General features: G+C 38.5%; 1 protein-coding gene across 3 annotated transcripts; it reads left to right on the plus strand.

The window, feature by feature from the left end:
- The first annotated feature begins 5,185 nt into the window (after positions 1-5,185).
- On the plus strand, positions 5,186-20,473 carry LOC103449754 (putative calcium-transporting ATPase 11, plasma membrane-type). Of its 3 annotated transcripts, XM_029090607.2 has the most exons (11): positions 5,186-5,529; positions 7,176-7,230; positions 7,332-9,274; positions 9,361-9,519; positions 9,817-9,988; positions 10,085-10,383; positions 10,645-10,752; positions 11,944-12,154; positions 12,408-13,634; positions 14,582-14,734; positions 20,220-20,473. In XM_029090607.2, the coding sequence occupies exons 1-10, from the start codon at positions 5,359-5,361 to the stop codon at positions 14,587-14,589; spliced, it is 4,353 nt and encodes a 1,450-aa protein (XP_028946440.1). In that variant the 5' UTR covers positions 5,186-5,358; the 3' UTR covers positions 14,590-14,734; positions 20,220-20,473. The 3 variants fall into 3 exon arrangements, with proteins under 3 accessions (XP_028946440.1, XP_070666056.1, XP_028946441.1); XM_070809955.1 differs by lacking the exon at positions 14,582-14,734 and having other exon boundaries at positions 5,201-5,529; XM_029090608.2 differs by lacking the exons at positions 12,408-13,634; positions 14,582-14,734 and having other exon boundaries at positions 5,210-5,529.
- The last annotated feature ends 184 nt before the right edge of the window (positions 20,474-20,657 follow it).

Consider the following 20,657-nt stretch of genomic DNA (forward strand, 5'->3'; position numbering starts at 1 on the left):
ACTGTTTTAAGAGAATGGTGCTTCTCCGATATTTGTAATCTGTCTATACCAAATCTCAAGCCAAAGAACACTTTCTAGTGGCATTCCAAGTAAAAAACTGATGACTCACTACCCTCCAAGTGCTTTCGGGTAAGAATAAATTCGCAACAGTCGGGCTAATTTGCCTATAAAAGGAGGAAGAGGCCTCAAAGACAAGGAGACTCAACCAATCAAACAAACAAACATACAAACTCGGCTCTCAAGCTAGATTTGCATCCAAAAGCTGTAATCAGCCCAAATCTCAGATCTTCTTAGGATAATTCCCTACAAAAGCCATCTTTTGTCTAGTTTAAAGCTCTGCTATCTCCCTCAGCGGCGTAGTATCGATTCCCTTGTGTAAACTTGTTTACCATCCATCCTTTTTAGCGTATAAACCCTTGTTAGCTCAAAGAGAAGCGATTGCAAGAGGTTCAACTTTGCCAGACAAGGTGAAATCTTGATCGAGTCACTTTGTTTATTTGCTAAATTGTAGATCTATTACTTAATGCATTCTCCAGTATGTGTTCAAGTCATATTCACCTATTTTCCTACTTTAAAAGTCTCATTTGCATCTGGATCTGGTTTTGGTTAGTTTAAAGGATATGTTATCATTAAAATCAATCAAGAACCATGTAAACGGCTTAAGGGGCTCTAAACTCTCCTCCTTCGAACATACAAGACTATGAACTAAAAGTCTTTGTTTATAAGGCAAGAAAAAGAACTTAATGTGGACTTAACCCATCCACGACAATCTTTTGATAACAAGAAGTCTGAGTAACTTGGGGCACAAGTAATGGACTAAACACACTCTTGTTCTACATCTGCTATACTGAGATAACAGTGGCACGCCTAGCACTTAATTAGTTTTGATTGCGAGCCTCAATGCCTACATCTAAGGCCCCACAAATGTACCTTTCAGAACTAACTTTGTCCTCTTCTTGCAGCACATCAGCAAGTAAGAGCCCGACTACACATCCAAAATGCCAATCCCTTGGGGAACTGTGCTGAGTGCCAAGGAACCCTCTCAGGAGAAATCTTCGCCCAAACAGTTTGTTTGGAGGAACAAGTGCTTGGAAGCCTTAGATCATATTTGTTTGGAGAAGAAGCTTTGCTCTGAGCTTCAATGGAAAGTTATTATTTTTGCACTCTTGGTTTTGGATTTTTCTTTTCTTTCCTTTTTTTAATTTTCTTTTTTCATTTTGTGTAATTTTAATTTTATATCTTTCTTGTTTTATTATTTTACTAGCCTCTTACACACGCACACACATAAGTGTTTGGTATTAGTCTTTTTATTTTTAATTTGTTTATTTAAATAGCTAATTTATATTTTTATTAAAAATTATTCAAAACAAAAAACATGAAACATAACCACCCACTAATGTTGGATTTTTTTTTTCTTTCCTAAAGTTTTAATTCCATTCAAAATTAAAATGTGGTGAATTAATTTAACTTTTTTGGTTCAATTTGTATTTCTAAAATTTTGTAAGGGCACTTTATGATATTTTGAATGTTTTATTTTTTAGGGTGATCAATTCATATATAATAAGATTATTGTTATTTTTTTTTTCTCACTTTTATACTTCTATAAATCGAAGTTTATCAAGTGCTCATGAGGTAACAAAAGTCCTATCACGTTAGTAGTTAATAAACAAATTAGTGGTCAGACCAACTAAAGCTTAAAATAGTAAGAAAAGTTAAAGTTTAAGACGAAAATAAAATAAAAATAATATGAGTAGCGAAACATAGTAGTAAAATGGAAATTACTGTTGTGGCCTATATTTAATTGAGGGGTGTGGCATAGGGAAGAAGAGATTGGAGAATATGCTTGAGGAATTGTTTATTAATTCCCTAGTCCTTGTGCCTTTATTTATAGTAATAAGGAGAGAAACTTGCTCTCCAAGTAATACAAAGTCTATTAGGAAAGATCTTCTAGATCCTAAAGGATTCCTATTCTATCTCTACTTAGGATTGACACAATCACAATAATGATAAGAACATCACAACACTCCCATTTGAGTGTGCATATACTTAAGTAGATGGCGCATCAGATCTTCAGGCAAATGTAGAAGCAGCTGATGAAGTCGTCTCGTTTAGTCGACATAAGTAACGAATGCATGTCTCAAAACAAACGAAAGAATGCATGGGTGGTAAAACTCACAAAATCTCGCCATGGCAAAACCCAAGGTGGGACAAAAGCCCATAGTCAAAGGAGGAAAGTAAGAAGTTGCATTAAATCAAAACTATATGTCTTCGGGACCCAAGTAAAACGTACACAAGGGTTTAACCAACCCAGGATGGGCGCCTCATCAAAACCTAGTTAGTAGCAAAAATCTAGTGGGAAAAATGCTCCTAATCGTAGGAAAAATAGTACATTAAGGTCAAGTGAGTATACTTCTGGATATTCCCTTTGAGTTTGACAAAACTTCCAAATGAAACTACAAACATCGCAAATGAGAAAGTTACGCATACCAATTCCTCAGACAAGCTTCTGGAAGGTAAACTTCGGCAGTGACTCCGTGTAGAGGTCGGCAAGGTTGTCTGGGATCAGATTGCTTAACTTCAATATTCTGATGCTCATGCTGATGTAGACATAATATGCTTGGCGTTGACTTGTTGGATGTATCATGATTTGGTTGATACATACGACGTTGTCTTCATTGATTGTTGTTGGGATTCAACGATGGATGAAAATCTCAGGGAGTTTGAATATGTTCAACAAGAGTTCTCAACCATATCTTTCATGTGATGGGACAGAGTGAGTCTTGGAATGATTCAAAGGTTTCGCAACTAAGGGTCTATCTGGTTGACCTCCAAGATATTGCGGTGTTCCTTAATGGTAAAGACTTAACCATTCAGGAACATACCTTGTGCAGTCATATAAATTGTCTGATTCAGCGAATCCCACAAGGTAGACATCATTTCGAAGATCAAGGGGGTGTGATATATTATGAGATGCATAGGGATAGATAAGCCCAACTTTGTAGTAACGGAAAAACGTCTTTAACACCAATTTGGTGATGGCGTGTAGGCGCAATGCTGCTTATGCCAAAAGATTATCAGCACATAAGATGTTCAATTCTAGTGCATTGAGCTAAATACAACAAATGCCAATTGTACTTAGATATGGTTGCCTCACGTTCCAATATGGAACCTTATGCTTCATACCCTCCGTAAAGGTCTCATTTGCATCTAGCGTATAGACGATCAGGGTATACTTGGATATAACACCTTCTAGGTCTAGTTCGACTCGTGGACCAGAATACCATTAGAACTAGTTCGAAACTTCAGGTCGAGGTAATGTCGAGTTTTCCCAAGGTTATTCATCTTAAAGTCTGACTTTAAGTGCGAGTCAGTTTTCTCAACTCTATCAATTTCGGATTTTGTACACGTAGGGGCAGGGGCATATATCCCTAATTGATTAAATATTAACTTAGACGGGTATACCACATCCTATCGGATAGTTCTGTATCCGCAAAGTGAAGGCCTCTTGAGAATCGAGAGGGTGTTCTTGCTGTCTAGAACTATTTGAATCAGTACATGTAAGTCATTTGGAAACTCCATGTAGGTTCGTATCAGGATCCCAAAGATACTACAACCACATTTGTAATGCTGCAATCAATCACATGGTGTATGAGAGAAATCTTGCGCCACAATGCGTCATATTGCACTATTTCATTCATCTCATTTGTCATGGATTTCGAGCTGACCAATCAGTTTTACGTTGACATTAATCAACGGAGTGCGGTTCGTTATCGTCGTTTTTCATTTATGTTGGTAGTTACCATATAAACGAAACATCATCTATGATAATCTCATTTCAATTCCATATCTCATCCAAACTAGTATATTGGACCAAGAACTTCAGGTCTCAGGAGTAATCTGGATCTAATCTCATGAGATGAAAAAGATTAAGACAGTGATCGAGGGGGCAGATTCGTTCATGCCATGTTCTTCCAATTTTAGGGAAATGAATCCTCGAACCGAGTGATTTGCCATGCTTCTAGCGCAATATAGATTGATTGGCTACATGCCAATGTATGAGGGGTCTACGTGAAAATTAAAAATTCAAATTTTTTTATTTGGTCGTCTTCTACCTCCCTCGACTTTCCCTTCCTCCCTTATCCCTTCATTCTCTTATTTGCACCAACCCACCAAACCCTCATCTCCTATCCTCTTTGACTTGTCATACATCCACCCTTCCCTCTCCATCTTTGACTCCACCCATCCACCGACCCACCCAACCCTCCTCTTCTCTTCAACGACCTTCATGAGCTCGAACCTCCGACCCTTATCTACCTGATTTGACAACAGTGGAGAGCCACATGGTGCTAACCAAAACTACAACCCCTTCGCCGCCAATCTTCTGGATCCTGAAGCTCCTCCGATTGCAACTGGTTCCGGTGTCTTCTCCAAACCCCAAGAACCACCTCACCTCCTCGTATGAACCCTTCGATCTCTTCCTCTCCTCCGCCAGCAGCATCCAAATCAACAACACCACCTTCTTTCATTCCATCTTGTCGATGTCACAGACTCTCGATAGCTACCAAGAACAATATCTCCCCTCTCATCCCGTACGGAAAATCCCATTTCCCCAAATCCAATTGATTTTACAACCACCCAATCCTTTTTTTTACTTAATTTTGTTATTATTTTATTTATAGGGATATATTTGGAATTTAGTATGAGAAAAATTTGTTGGCTTTTATTTGAATTTTTGAAGAGAAACACTCGTTGGTTGAATTTACTTCAAACTCTCTATGTAATATGGTATCGTCTGGCGTCAGTCTAGAAAATCAACCATGTGATTGTGAAAAGTTAAACAACTTTTTCAACGTTTGGATAATGCCTATAACAGCAATAACATTACGCTTGTCCTCTACTAACTTAATAATGCCAAATATGTGAAAAGTAAAATATTTTCCCATTGAATAATAGAAAAACTAATGAAAAAAACTTAAAAACTTTGAATTTTAATGATAAGAACAAAATAAAGGATAAAGTAAATAGTACCATCATTAATTTTTTAGTGTAAAAATATGGTTTTTCGTTAAAGTAAACAATATCAGAGTTTTTCGTTAAACTTCGGATGAATAATGCCTATAACAGCAATAACAGTACACGTGTCCTCTACTAATTGGAGGCAGCAGCACGTATCTTTTGCGCTTACATGTACGGAATCTTCGTCCTCGCTCCTATCCCTGGTCAGCGTTTGGACTTCTGCCTATACGATGACAAAGCTGTGAACAGTATAAAGGGCGAGACTCACATTTTGCTCTTCGCTCTCTCTTTCTCTCTCTAGATGTTGATGGTGTGAGAAAAAGAAGAGATTAACGTGTGGAAATGGAGAAGTTCTTGAAGGACGTCGAGGTGGAGTACAAGAATCCATCGGAGGAGGCTATAAGGAGATGGAGAAGCGCCGTCGCGCTCGTCAAAAACCCTCGCAGAAGGTTTCGATTAGTCCCCGATCTCGCCAAGCGCTCCGAGGCCGAAAAGAAGAAGCTTCAAATCCAGGTCTCTCTCGCTCTCAAATCAAAACTGCACCGTTTTAATATCTAGAACTGGTAACCTGGTTTGAGGCGTTTTGCTTTCTTGATTGTTTGGCTGCCGAGAAAACATGCTAGGAAAATGAAAGAAACTGAAACGATTTTCAGCATTATGCTTTTGCCTGATTTATTCCTGATTCCTGTTTGATTTGCTGTCATTTGAAGCCAATCACTGATCGCTAGTCTTACTTTGTTAATTTCATCGTCATCGTTGTACGGCTGAGATTTAAAATAGTATTTGAATTTAGGGCAAAAGAAAATTTCCTGGATTTCTTCTGCTCTCATCTGTATTCTCGGTACACATAAAAATTTTCCACCTACATTCTTGAGACACATAAGTATACAAAACTTTACCACATGCTTGATCAATTATGTATTCTTGGGAGCTAGTGATTTATTCATCAAATGCTTGATCAATTTTCTAACAATAGAGAGTATTGGTGAACAATGCGTTACGCGTTGGTGGTCCCACATGCATAGGAGAGACCCCATTGCACTTGCAGTCACATTTCCATGTAAAATAGTTTTGCATTGCAATGACAGTTTGGTAATATTTCTGTGGCCTGGACACTTGACTACACACAAATATGAGGATTAACTAACTAAAAGCCGGATGGGTAGTTTTTGTTATTAGTTCTAATACTAATATGGGGAGGTGAAACATTGTGAGAAAACCCTGGCTTTAGCATTTTCTTATGTTATCCAAGGGTGACAATTAGAGGTCGCACTTGGTGCGATGGCAAGTGCCTTCGCCCATGAGCGGTAGGTCTCGGGTTCGAGACTTGGGAGCAGCCTCTCCATAAATGGGGGTAAGGCTAGCCGACATTCACCTCTCCCAGACCCTGCGTAAAGCGGGAGCCTTGTGCACTGGGTACGACCTATCCAAGGGTGACAATTCTTAACAATACTTGAAACCAACATGAAATTAACGTATTAGGGTTGACTATTACTTGACACGAAACCTATGTATGACGCGACCTGCCAGCATGAATTATTTTGACTTGACATCCATCTAACTAGTAATGTAGAAATCCTTGTAGAATAACAGGTCATTTCTTATGGATTTGTTAGTAGCATCGGGCAAACCAATTTACTTTTATTTACTCATGCATTGCTAGGTTTGTTTACAATTATATTAACTTAGTTTTAAGTTCTAGTTCTCAACAGTTGATCTCCATTTGCTGATATCAATTTTTTGTTAAAACTTCTGTCAATGTTTGTATTTGTAGACCTGAGAACAACTTTTATTACCCTGTGTACGAAAAATTCTCGTAAGCTTCTTAAAGGAGTATGTATAGAAAGCTGAGTTGCATTGAGAGTAGCCATATCTGATTCAACAACTGATAATGTGACTTCATTAACGATTTTATTTAAGGACCATATGAGAGAAATAACTGCATATAATGTATGTAGAACTGCAGACACACACATGTAGTTATAAGCTATGTATTTTTTAAGATATGTATTTATATATTTGTGTAGGTAATACAGCCACCGGTTACTATTATTAACAATTGAAGTTTTTTGGCCTTTTGATTGTTCCTGCAACTATAGCTCTGAATGACATGATTATCATTACTTTTTTTTACTTTGTTATCTTATTTGATTTACCAGGAAAAGATTCGAGTTGCTCTTTATGTTCAAAAAGCAGCACTGCAGTTCATTGATGGTATCGTCTTCAAATTTATAGGTCAAGTGAAAGTTCATTGTGTGTGTGCTGATCTCATGTATTGAATCCTTTCTCTCTCTTTGTTTTGTGATGTTGTGAAGCTGGTGATCGTGGATCTATTGAAAAGCCAGGTCATGATGAACTCCAGCTCCCAGAAGATGCCAGAATGGCAGGTTTTAGCATTCACCCAGATGAACTTGCATCTATTACACGTGCCCATGATATTAAGGCCTTGGAAAGCCATGGTGGAATTCATGGGATTTTAAGGAAAGTCAATGTCTCGGTAGATGAAGGTGTCAAGGATAGTAATATACCAATTAGACAAAATGTTTATGGCTTAAACCGTTACAAGGAGAAACCTCCCCGAACTTTTTGGGTGTTTGTCTGGGAAGCACTACAGGACTTAACACTAATGATCCTTATGGTCTGTGCTGTGGTTTCTATTGGAGTTGGAATTGCCACTGAAAGCTGGCCCAAAGGCACGTACAATGGTCTGGGAATTTTAATTAGTATAATTCTAGTGGTTATGGTTACCGCCATTAGTGACTACAAGCAGTCTTTGCAATTCAAGGATTTGGATAGGGAGAAGAAAAAGATTTTTGTTCAGGTCACTAGGGATGGAAAAAGACAAAAAGTTTCCATTTACGACTTGGTTATTGGAGATATTGTGCTTTTGTTGATTGGGGACCAAGTTCCAGCTGATGGACTTTTCATATCTGGGTACAGTTTGCTGATTGATGAGTCAAGCTTGTCAGGTGAGAGTGAGCCAGTGAATGTATCTGAAGGGAAGCCTTTTCTTCTTTCCGGAACTAAAGTGCAGGATGGGTCATGTAAAATGCTAGTGACTACAGTTGGTATGAAGACTGAATGGGGAAAGTTGATGGAAACTCTGAGTGAAGGAGGAGAAGATGAGACCCCACTGCAGGTGAAGCTTAATGGTGTCGCTACAATTATTGGTAAAATTGGTTTGACTTTTGCAGTGTTGACATTTTTGGTATTGACAGTAAGATTTTTGGTGACAAAAGGACCTAACAACGAGATCACTGATTGGTCTTCAACTGATGCCGTAACCCTTTTGAGCTACTTTGCTATTGCGGTAACTATAATTGTTGTTGCAGTTCCCGAAGGATTACCATTAGCAGTGACGCTGAGCCTTGCTTTTGCAATGAAAAAATTGATGAATGACAGGGCACTTGTAAGGCATCTCTCAGCATGTGAGACAATGGGTTCTGCTAGTTGTATTTGCACAGATAAAACTGGAACATTAACTACAAATCATATGGTAGTTACCAAAGTATGGATGTGTGAAAAATCTGTAGATGTAAAAGAAAATGACAGTAAAGAAACATTGATATCAGAAATATCTGGAGCATCAAGCATCCTTTTGCAGGTTATATTCCAAAATACAAGTTCTGAGGTTATTAAGGATGATGGAAAGATCTCCATTTTGGGAACACCAACAGAGTCAGCACTATTAGAGTTCGGTTTACTTTTAGGTGGGGATTTTGATACCCTGCGCAGAGAGGTTAAGATTCTTAAGATCAGACCTTTCAATTCTGTCAGGAAGAAAATCTCTGTGCTTGTAGCTTATCCTCATGGTGGAACACGAGCTTTTTGCAAAGGTGCATCAGAAATAGTACTGGGAATATGTAACAAGTACATTGACTCTAATGGGGAATCTGTTCATCTCTCCAGAGAAATGGTAAAGAATATCACGGATGTCATAAATTCTTTTGCCTGTGAAGCATTGAGAACTCTCTGCTTAGCTTTTAAGGATATAGATGACTCTTCCATCGAAAATGGCATCCCAGATGATGGCTATACATTGGTAGCAGTTGTCGGTATTAACGACCCTGTGAGCCCGGGGGTCAGGGAGGCAGTTCAGACTTGTTTAGCTGCTGGAATCACTGGTGACAATATAAATACAGCTAAAGCCATCGCTAAAGAATGTGGCATACTCACAGAGGGTTGTATAGCAATTGAAGGACCTGAGTTTCGTAGCATGTCTCTAGAGAAGATGAAAACTGTGATACCGAAGATACAGGTTAGTAAACAATTGCTTGAAAATTTTCACCCTCAATATATATCAAAAGATGCTTCAAATTTTCTAAATGTTCCGTGTGGATACAGGTAATGGCCCGGTCTTTACCGTTGGATAAGCACACATTGGTAAAAAATTTAAGGGATGAATTTGGTGAGGTTGTTGCTGTGACTGGTGATGGGACTAACGACGCTCCCGCTTTGCATGAGTCAGACATTGGACTTGCTATGGGCATAGCAGGAATAGAGGTTTGTACTCTGCCACATGATCTTTTCCTTCAATCCTGTGATGTTTTGCTTCTAATTAATTCTTTTTGTGTTACCTCTTTCCATTTCACATCCTTTAACCTGTAATTCAGAAAGCTTAGTTAAAAATATCCTTCTTTTGAAACATTCCCTTATTTTACCTCTTACTGTATAGTTTTTTACTAATTATTAATGGGTTTTACTGAATATTAAAAGTGCATAAGATTAACTGCCATTTTCTGTCCCACTGCTTGATAATTGAATGTTTCCAGTCTAAAATATTCATGGATATGTATACAGGTTGCCAAAGAAAATGCCGATGGCATCATATCGGATGACAATTTTAAAACTATAGTAAATGTGGCCAGATGGGGACGTTCAGTGTACATAAACATTCAAAAGTTTGTGCAGTTCCAGTTAACAGTTAACGTTGTTGCTCTAATGATCAATGTTGTTTCTGCATGTGTCTTAGGTATGTTGTCCAGCAGATTTTTCTTATATCAAATGCCGTTATATTTGTTTGGGGATGAACTGTCACGAATAATGACAAATTCCACATCTCTTTCAGGATATGCTCCCCTTACAGCGGTGCAACTGCTCTGGGTGAATATGATTATGGACACTCTTGGTGCTTTGGCACTGGCAACAGAGTCTCCAAATGATGGACTTATGAAAAGGCCCCTAGTTGGGAGGGGTACCAACTTCATCACCAAGGCTGTGTGGAGAAATATCATTGGTCAGAGTATCTATCAACTGGCTGTCCTTGGAGTTCTCAATTTCTCTGGGGAGAAGCTACTAGGACTAACTGGTTCAGATGCAACTGAGGTTCTCAACACTGTGATATTCAACGCATTCGTGTTTTGCCAGGTACATATTACTGGTTTAACCAGTACCCTAGTTTTATCCGTGCTGCCGTGCATCTTCCACACGGTTAACTTTAGTACCTACCAGCATATAACTTCTAGTTTCGAATTTATTATTCCTAATTAAGCAAATGGTTTTGGGCACATGGTTGTTATTTCCCCTCGTGTTTGTTTTCTGAGATCGAACGAATGCTGCTCCAAAGCTTGTAGTAGAAATACTCAAATCCCACATATGTATGATCTTGCCTTTCTTTTGTTCTTACAGGTGTTTAATCAGATAAACAGTCGCGACATAGTAAAGATTAACGTATTCCATGGAATGTTCGACAGCTGGGTATTTCGAATCGTCATGGTTTGCACAGCAACCTTCCAGGTTATCATAGTAGAGTTCTTGGTAGACTTTCATAATTTAGAATATCAGCATTATCAAAAGGTTTATAAGCCGAATGCATGTTACGAAATGTTGTGATACGGAAACTCTTTTTATGGTTCTAATCAATGTCTCCAGATAGGGCTCCACTTTGTGGTTCTAATGCATTTAACGGATTTAAGTAAATCTATTATATTTGGTGTAAATAAGTGTCTGTTTATTCTTAAAATATATATAATTTCATCATAATCTACAAAATAGAATGTCATATATATTATGAAGCATTGGAACATAATGAAAACATGGGGAACAAGCATATAATGTGTGTTTATTTAAGTATTCAACAAGTCTCCTACAATTTATTGAAAAGAATAAAATGCAAAATGAAAGTTATCTATTTTCTGTCTAAGTGAGTCACAACCTAGGCCGGTTCCTAAGCGGGTCTGGACGGGCTAGGCGGGTGCTTAAGTGATATAGGCCGGCGCCTCAGCAGGTCTAAATATTTGGCTCTATAATTTACGTATAAAGTTATTGATATTACAATTGTAATATTATTTCAATTTTTATTCTTGCCGTTTCTGAACTTTAATTATTGTAGATTTACCCTAGACCTGTAAACAGACCCAATTTGAATCTATAATCAGATCTATTTATAATCGGATTATTGGATTTGGATTTCGTACGTGCTTAGGTTATTGAATATGACTTGTCTATCCATATTCGTTAAGCATCTGATCCGGATCGGATTATTGTATTCTGATCAGATGCTAATTTGGATTATTTAATTTTTAAGTTAAAAAACCTTGAATTATGTAGAAAATAGTGTAGTTTGAATGCTTGGAAAAACTTATATTACTGTCTTTATTATAAAATAATATAGAGAATATGTGATATGTTATTGAGTCACGTCCGATTATTATTGGATCCCCCTGAAACCATAACTGGATTGATAATCCGATTATCGTATTCTGGTTGTATTCAGATTATTGGATTGCAAGTCTAAATCCATATTCTCTTAATTAAATTGGATTCAAAACAAATCATGATCAAGTTCCAACCTATTTACAAATCTACTTCAATAACCTACTTTTCTTCCATCCCTCTTTATTTTTTATTTTTATTTTTTGTAAATATCATTTCTTGTTTCGTTTTTGCTTTTCGGTAAATTGAATCATTTCTTATTTCGCTCGTTAGTGGGACCCAAAAACTCACAGGCCAGCAAGGCGAGAGCTTTCTCCGGTCGAGCAAAGGGCAGTGCCCAGAACACCCAGAGAGAGCTTTCCTGAAGCCAGTATGCAGACCAAGGCCAGCAAGGCAGGCAAGAGCTGGTCGAGCAAAGGGGCAGTGCCCAGAGCACCCTCAGAGAGCTCTCCTGACACCAATATGCAGATTGATATCTCCTCAGGTTCTATTCTGTTAAACTTTCTCAGTATGTATTAATTTTTTTAATTTTAGGGTTTTGATGGGATGCAAAATTCAAAAGTCTATTCTGTTAAACTTTCTCAGTATGTATTAATTTTTTAATTTTAGGGTTTTCGTGGGATGCAAGATTCAAAATTATATTCTGCTAAACTTTCTCAATATCTAGTAATTTTATAATTTTGGGGTTTTGGTGAGATGCAAGATTCAAAATTGTACTGTTGGATTATTTCTCACAGATTCCAATGGAACAACCTGTGCTGTCGTTCGGTATAAAAAAGGATTCCTTTTCGTTACTGATGGACGCCGCACAAAATCTCTAGAAAATGATGAAAGAAAAATCATCTGTGATGATGTCATAAAATTCAGGTATGTTTGCAAAGATCAGTTTGGACACGACATATGTTCTGTTTCGGCGGGATCGGTAAAAACGATAGGCCGTCTCTGGAAACGTGTGCTAGAGTGTGAATTGAGTCCTCGTACTGTTTCTGAAGTAGTAGATCTTGTTCAGAAGACACTGATGACAGTATACAGTCTGAAGGATTTCAAATCTGGTGAAACGTGTTCAATAATCATTGCTGGAGGACTTGGACAAGAGATTTTCCATGTTGGTGGTCGCTTAGCAAATATGCCTCATTATATAAGTTGCGCCTACCATGTCATAGGTTCAGGATCCCGATTAGTAAACGCTGCATTGGAAGTACTTTACTCTGATCAACATGATGAAGGGACACTTGTAAGGACTGTTGAGAAATCATATCTGTTTGCTAGTTTGCATGATCAATCTACAGGAGGGTTTATTAAATTTTATAATGTTCATGGTGAAATACATCAGCACCTATTCACTAAACACACTCTCGAATTATACAGAGACATATATGCAGATCATATTAAACCGGACGAGGTAGCGGTGCTTATCTTCTCTAAGGACTTTGATAAGAAGCGTATTCATAAGTGTTTCCACAGGGAGACAGTTTTGAGGCACGCTCATGTGTTGGGCTACGTGAGAGGCTATCAAGTGAATAGAGTGGTATTGAAAAGGACAGATTATGAGAACCACCTATGTACTGTTCGGTTTGTAAAAGAAAAGTTACTTAGCAGTGGATATGTACCTGAGTGTAAAGATTCCGTGATTAAAGATTTCAATTTTTCTTTTTACAAGCTGAGCCAAAAACATAGGAAAGGGCTTTACTATTTTACAGAGGTTTCTAGGGATATATTAAAGGATCTGGTTCCACAAGGGATGGTGGAAGGATTAATTGGGAGAAATGCATATCACCCTGGAAGAGAACAAAGTCTAGAGAATGTGGAAAGACGACTTGTGGTAAAAACTGGTCCTAAAGAATCCCCAGGGCTAGAGGATGTGCTGAATGAATTTCTTGGAGAAGAACCAATGCCAGAGGAAGTGCCAGGGGATGTTTATGATGAACTGGAAATCAATCAACTGGAGGTCCCTGCTCGTGCTGGTAATTATTATACACGCACACGCACACCTTTTTCTTTTGCCAATAATTGAGCTGTTTGATAAATTACTCTGCCACTAATGATTACTTAGTTCATATTTCTGCAATTTCAGCAAGGTGTTGTCATTATAGCAACTTAACTGTTGCATTGCCCTAAATCTGCAGCGAGCATTCTTTAATTTTGAGAGAAAAATATGTTTACAGCCCCACAAACTGCGCATTTGGTCACACTTTAGTCTTCTTATGACATAATATCAATGTGTCTTTATGTTCAGTGTCATGTGGTCGCAGTACCTGGTTTCATCATCACCTTTTCTTTTTTAAGGAAGGGATCTAGGCTACCATCTATATAAACATAAGTTAAGGTCCCTGTTACGCTAAACATACATGCACGCACGCACGCACTGTTAGGTTTTTCTAGCTCATGATAAGTTGTCCCAAGTCTATAAGGAATTATAGTCTTAGAGGATTAAATTGTTTTCCCAATTGGAGTTAGTTTCTCAATTGGAGTAGGATTCATAACTAGATTCCAATTAAGATTAATAATCCTTATTGAAGAAGACCTTTATTATGTCTATATAAAGGGGCTATTGTACTAGTTTTGAATTTAAGAAAACAATAAATTGTATACCACTCAAGGGATTAGAGTGAGAGAATATTGTAAAGTGTGTGCAAGAGAAAAGAAAAGAGATAGTGTATTTCTTGTTCTTTCAGGTTTTTCATCAAGTCCTAGTTCTAGAGATTTGGCAAGATTATTGGTTGTACTCATTATTGATATAGTGAAAGATTGTTGTTGCTGACCCGTGGACATAGGCACGTATTGTCGAACCACGTACATTCTTAGTGTTATTTATCTTGGTTATTTGTTTATGATTTTTGGAAAGAAAGAAAGAAAGAAAGAAAGAAAGAAAAATATGTTGTAAATCTAATTTGCAATTAATCTTCTGTAGGTTACTGAAGTCGATCTCTATCGTCATTTCCGTGATGTATCTGATGTTGGAGATGGAGATGTTACAGAAGTAAAGGAGTGCAACCATGAAGATAAACATTATGGGTATCTTGAATTCAGGACAAGAGATGCGGCATTATCGGCTATGGAGAAGGTGTTGAAAAACCCGCACACTAGACCTTGTTCTTTAATGTAACCAACGACAAAAGACTAAACTAGCAAATATTAGAAAACTTAGAAACACACAAAGAATTATATTGGTTCGGTAGAACTTTTGCCTACATCCAGTTGTGATTTCTCTAGGTAGAGAAATCACCGCTCCTTTGTTTAATAATAGAGATTACAGAACTTTTGCAAACCCTAGAACTAAACTCAAAACTCTTGGTTGTCTGGCTGTTTTCTTTCTCTATAAAAATCAGTCTTGCCGCACCCTATTTATAGACATAGGGTTGGCTTACATGTCCCAAGGTTGATTGAATTCCTATTTCTAAGTGGATTAGGAAATTATACTTATCCAAATCCAAATAGACTTCTATAAATCCAAACCTAATTTGAATAAGGAAACTAAAATTCTTTCCTAATCCCTCTAGGACAAGAATCGGTATACCTCTAGGTTTCCTAAAACAATCCTAAACCAACTAGGACATATTTGACTAGCCAAAACCCTAACAATCTCCACCTTGGTGAGTTAAACCAAGTCTTGATCATTGCACCCTAGAGTATCTTTGAACCTTCTTGAAGCAACTCTGGAAATCTTCAAGAGTCTTCACCTTGGCAATCTTCTTCTTGCCTCATTGCACCTCAAGTGAGGAGGTGCTCCACTTTAATCAATCAACGAGATTGATCAAGTTCAAGCAATGCTTGAACTTCTTGGCCAGCACTATCTTTGTAAGGAAATATGCGGCATTGTCATCCGTATGAATCTTTTCAATCCAAATTTCCTTAGACTCCACCCAATCTCTAATTCTGTGATACCTTGCTTCAATGTGCTTTGATCTTCTAGAAAAAACCTGATTCTTTGCCAAGTGAATGGCACTTTGACTATCACACTTAAGCTTCACACAATCTTGAGTGATTCTCATTTGACTTACCAAGCCACTAAAGCCAAATCGCTTCCTTTCCAGCTGCGGCCAATGCAATATACTCTGCTTCTGTGGTCGACAAAGCTGTAATTGGTTGCAGTAGGGCCCTTTATTTGATTGGTCCTCCTGCGCATGTAAACACATAACCAGAAGTTAACCTTCTCTTGCCCAAGTCCCTTGCATAATTGGCATCCACATATCCTAACACCCCTGCACTTTCCTTTTGCCTCTCAAACATAACCCTTTGTTGCCAGAACCCTTCAAATAACACAAAATCCACTTTACTGCATCTCAATGTTGCTTTCTTGGATTTGCCATGTATCTGGAAACGACATTGATGGCTTGAGCTATGTCGGGACGTGTGCATACCATTGCATACATCAGGCAGCCCACGACATTAGCATAAGGCACCTTCTTCATTACTTGTTGCTCTTCCTTGAACGTAGGACATTGTTGCCCACTTAACTTGAAGTGAGCCGCCAAAGGAGTTGAAACTACCTTTGCTTCTTGCATGTTGAACTTCTCAAGAACCTTCTGAATATACTTGGCTTGTGATATCTAGATCCTTCCAGCGGTCCTATCTCTCTGAATTTCCATGCCAAGGATCTTCTGTGCAGCACCTAGATCCTTCATATCAAACTCCTCGCTCAACATCTTTTTCAAGTCTTGAATTCTAGACTTGTCTTGACAAGCAATTAGCATGTCATCCACATATAGCAATAGCAATATGATCATCCCATCTTGGAACACATGATAGTACACGCAACAGTCATATAAACATCTTCTAAAATTGATTTTCAGCATGAATGAATCAAACCTCTTGTACCACTGTTTTGGAGACTGATTGAGGCCATACAGGTTCTTTCTTAGCTGACATACTAGGTTCTCTTTCCCATATTCAACAAACCCTTCTGGTTGAGCCATGAAAATCGTCTCCTCTAGATCCCCATGAAGAAATGCTGTCTTCACATCCATCTGCTCAATCTCCATGTCATGCTGAGCTGCCATAGCTAAAAGTAATATGATAGAAGTATGCTTGACTACAGGTGAAAAGATCTCATCATAATCCACCCCTTCCTTTTGTGAGTACCCTTTAGCCACTAGCCTTACTTTGAATCTCACAGCATCTAGTTCATGTAGTCCTTTTCCTAAATACCCACTTGCATCCAACTAACTTTCTGTCTTTGGGCTTAGGAACCAACTCCCAAACAGAGTTCTTGTAAAGAGACTCCATTTCTACTGTCATAGCACTTATCCAACTATCTCGCTCATCACTTGCTATAGCTTCTCGATAAGTAGTTGGATCTCCTTGACTAATGTTAAGAGCATAATTAACTTCGTCTTGGTTAAACCCAAACCCGTCAGGTTTCTTCTTCTTCCGCTTAGGTTTGTCTAGTGCTATGCATCTCTGGAATGCAGGTGGATTGTTGGTTGGAGTTCGAACCCTTTGGGATGTCTGGCGGATTGGAGTGCTTTCAATCTGTCCTGTTTCTTGCTCCACCTGATTCCTAATTGGTGACCAATGTTGATTTACTCCACCTGAGCTTCTTCTTCTTCCTCAAAACCATCAAATTTGGCCTCTTGCTTGATTTACTCCACCTGAGCTTCTTCATCTGAACTGATTAATGGAATCTTTGTTGCTTCAATTTCAGCATCGTCCGTCTTCTCCCTACTACTCTCGACTTATTCAGAGGCATGGTTGTCTCATCAAAGACAACATCTCGACTGACAACCTTTTTCCTGTTGTTGAAATCCCAAAGCTTGAAACCCTTAACTCCTTTCTCAAAACCTAAGAATATGCAATGTGTAGACTTCGGTTTGAGTTTGGACCTTTCATCATTTGGAATATGTGCATAAGCACTACAACCGAACACCCTGAGCTTGAAATAGTCCATCGGCTTCTCAGACCATACCTCTTCTGCATTCTTAAAACCGAGAACTGTAGATGGTGACCTGTTAATCAAATAACTTGCATGATTAACAACCTTTGCCCAAAAACTATTAGGCAATCCTGCATAAAATTGCATGCTCCTCTCTCTCTCTCTATAAGAGTACGGTTCATCCTCTCAGCAGCTCCATTTTGTTGGGGATTCTTCTTTACTGTGAAGTGCCTTATGATGCCTTCCTGCTTGCAGTAATCGGTGAACTCATTACTTGTATATTCACCTCCATTGTCGCTTCTCAGGTACTTGATCTTTCTTGCAGTTTGATTCTCGGTTTCTGTTTTCCATTCCTTGAATTTTGCAAAAACCTCGGATTTCTGCTTCATGAAATAAACCCAAAGCTTCGTAGAAAAATAATCCATGAAAGTAACAAAATACCTGGCTCCACCATTTGATTTAGTTGGTGCAGGGCCCCAAACATCTGAGTGAATATAACTGAGTTGCTCCTTACTTCGGTTATATGCATTGCTACTTGCGAATGATACCTTTATTTGCTTTCCGAGAACACAGTATTCACAAAAGTCCAGTTTGCAAGATGACATGCCTTCCATCAGGCCTTGCTTGTGTAATTCTTGCAACCATTTCTGGCTTATGTGCCTGAGCCTATGATGCCAAAGTTCAGTCTTGTCTTCTACACTCTGATTTATAGAAACAGCTGCTCCCCTGACTATAGTGGTCCCAATTAACTTATACAACTTATTGGGTTGTAGGTCACCTTGCATTACTACTAGCGATCCTTTGGTTAACCCGAGTCTTCCTTTTTTAGACTTGTACCTATAACCGGCCTCATCTAAAGTACCCAAGGAAATCAAATTCTTTCTTAGTCTAGGGACATACCTGATGTTCCCCAAAGCTCGTATCATCCCATCAAACATTCTGATTCGAACAGTGTCGATTCCTCTTACAGGACATGAAGAATCATCGTTGCTGACTTCTTTGTAAGTATCGAACCATTCTCTTACTGCACACATATGAAAAGTGCATCCGGTGCCTTGGAGCCTGATGTTACAGAAAGAAGCTCCCCGTTACTCTCATGCTCGGTGACTACACTAGTTGAACCTGAGCTTCCTTCCATCTTGGCTTTCTTCTCTTTCCAAATCTTGTAGTTCCTCTTCCTACCTCTATTGCCGATTCTCTTCCTTTGTCTTTTCCCGCCCCCTCTCCTTGCCTTTGGCATAAAGGCCTTGAGAGCTTTCAGTTATATCATCTAGTTTAGCATATGACTGAAGAGCTTGAAATACGTCTTCAAGCTTCAGGGACTCTTTTCCAAACATTAGAGTTGTTCGAAAGTGCTTGAAAGACAAAGGTAGAGACCTCAGCAAAATGATAGCCATATCATCATCTTTGTAAGTTTCTTCGACCTTCTGAAGATTAGCTATGCAATTCTGGAACTTGCATACATGATCTTCAATATCACCTCCTCCTTCTAGTCGAAGCCCGAATAGTTCATCCTTTAGAAAAAGTTTATTGGACATGGGTTTGCCCATATAAACATTCTCCAACTTTTCCTATGCTTCCTGGGCAGTAGTTTTTTCAATGATGTGTGACCGAACTGATTTTGTGAGATGGATCTCGATGGAACTCTTGGCCTTCTTGAGAACCTTAGTCCATGCTGCTTCTGTCATGTTTTCCGGCTTCTCACCATCGAGTGCATTGTCCAAATCCTGCTGTATCAGTACGTTATTCATCATCCTTTGCCAATCCTTGAAGTCATCCTTGTCATCAAAGGGCTTTTACGCAGGTCCTTGATCTGCATTCATCTTCCCTTTTGAACACCTTGATCCTAGCTCTGATACCAATTGTTGAAAAACCCGCACACTAGACCTTGTTCTTTAATGTAACCAACAACAATAGACTAAACTAGCAAATATTAGAAAACTTAGAAACACACCAAGAATTATACTGGTTCGGCATAACTTTTGCCTACATCCAGTTGTGATTTCTCTACCGCTCATTTGATTAATAATAGAGATTACAGAACTTTTGCAAACCTTAGAACTAATCTCAAAACTCTTGGCTGTCTGGATGTTTTCTTTCTCTATACAAATCAGTCTTGCCGCACCCTATTTATAGACATAGGGTTGGCTTACATGTCCCAAGGCTGATTGAATTCCTATTTCCAAGTGGATTAGGAAATTACACTTGTCCAAATCCAAATAGACTTCTAGAAATCCAAACCTAAATTGAATAAGGAAACTGAAATTCTTTCCTAATCCCTCTAGGACAAGAATCGGTATACCTCTAGGTTTCCTAAAACAATCCTAAACCAACTAGGACATATTTGACGAGCCAAAATCCTAACAGAAGGGCATCATACTATTCTGTGTGTCAAGAAAATCAAGGTACATAGAGTCTGGTTGGAGATTATAGTTAACGGTCTAGCTGCTTGTTTTTATTCATAGTATGCCGGGACTAGATTATAATTAATTTTCGAGTGAAGCAAACACATACAAATTATAATTCAAAGACAGTTATAGCCCGTAGCTAGCAGTGCATGCAAAGACAGTCATTATATATTTTCACACGATGATATACGTGGAAATAACTTTGTAACTGATCTGATCGTCCAATATTAATCCCTTTTTTTTTCCTTTTTTTTTTCTTTCTGTTGCAGTGCTACCCTACCTCATTAGTGAAGGAAGATGTGGAGATTTATAATTCCCTCCGCCTCCATGAAGTTGAGGAGCAGCAGCAGCTTACATGCCAGCCAGAGGCCCGCAATTTAGTATTTAGGAGGACGTCTAGTTTGAAGTTAATTTCCATGTGTTGTAGTCTTTAAATGGTTAGATTGTATCGAATATCTATCAGTAATCATGTCCTGACTGACTGCGTGCATTAATGAATGATTATAATTTCGGAGCTTTCAGTGCAGGGCTGTTAATATTTTTTCCTGAACTCTTGATTATTCTAACGATCCAGGGCAGGGCAGTGCAGGTGAGGGCCGATCCGCACATAAATTCTTGTACTAGACAGTGTTTACTTGAGTAACTAATCTACTTGACAGTGACAGGAAGCTAACCAGGAATCCAACAGCTTGATTTTTCATCCATGA

Source organism: Malus domestica, chromosome 12 (genome assembly GCF_042453785.1).
Source record: "Malus domestica chromosome 12, GDT2T_hap1".
NCBI lineage: Eukaryota > Viridiplantae > Streptophyta > Magnoliopsida > Rosales > Rosaceae > Malus > Malus domestica.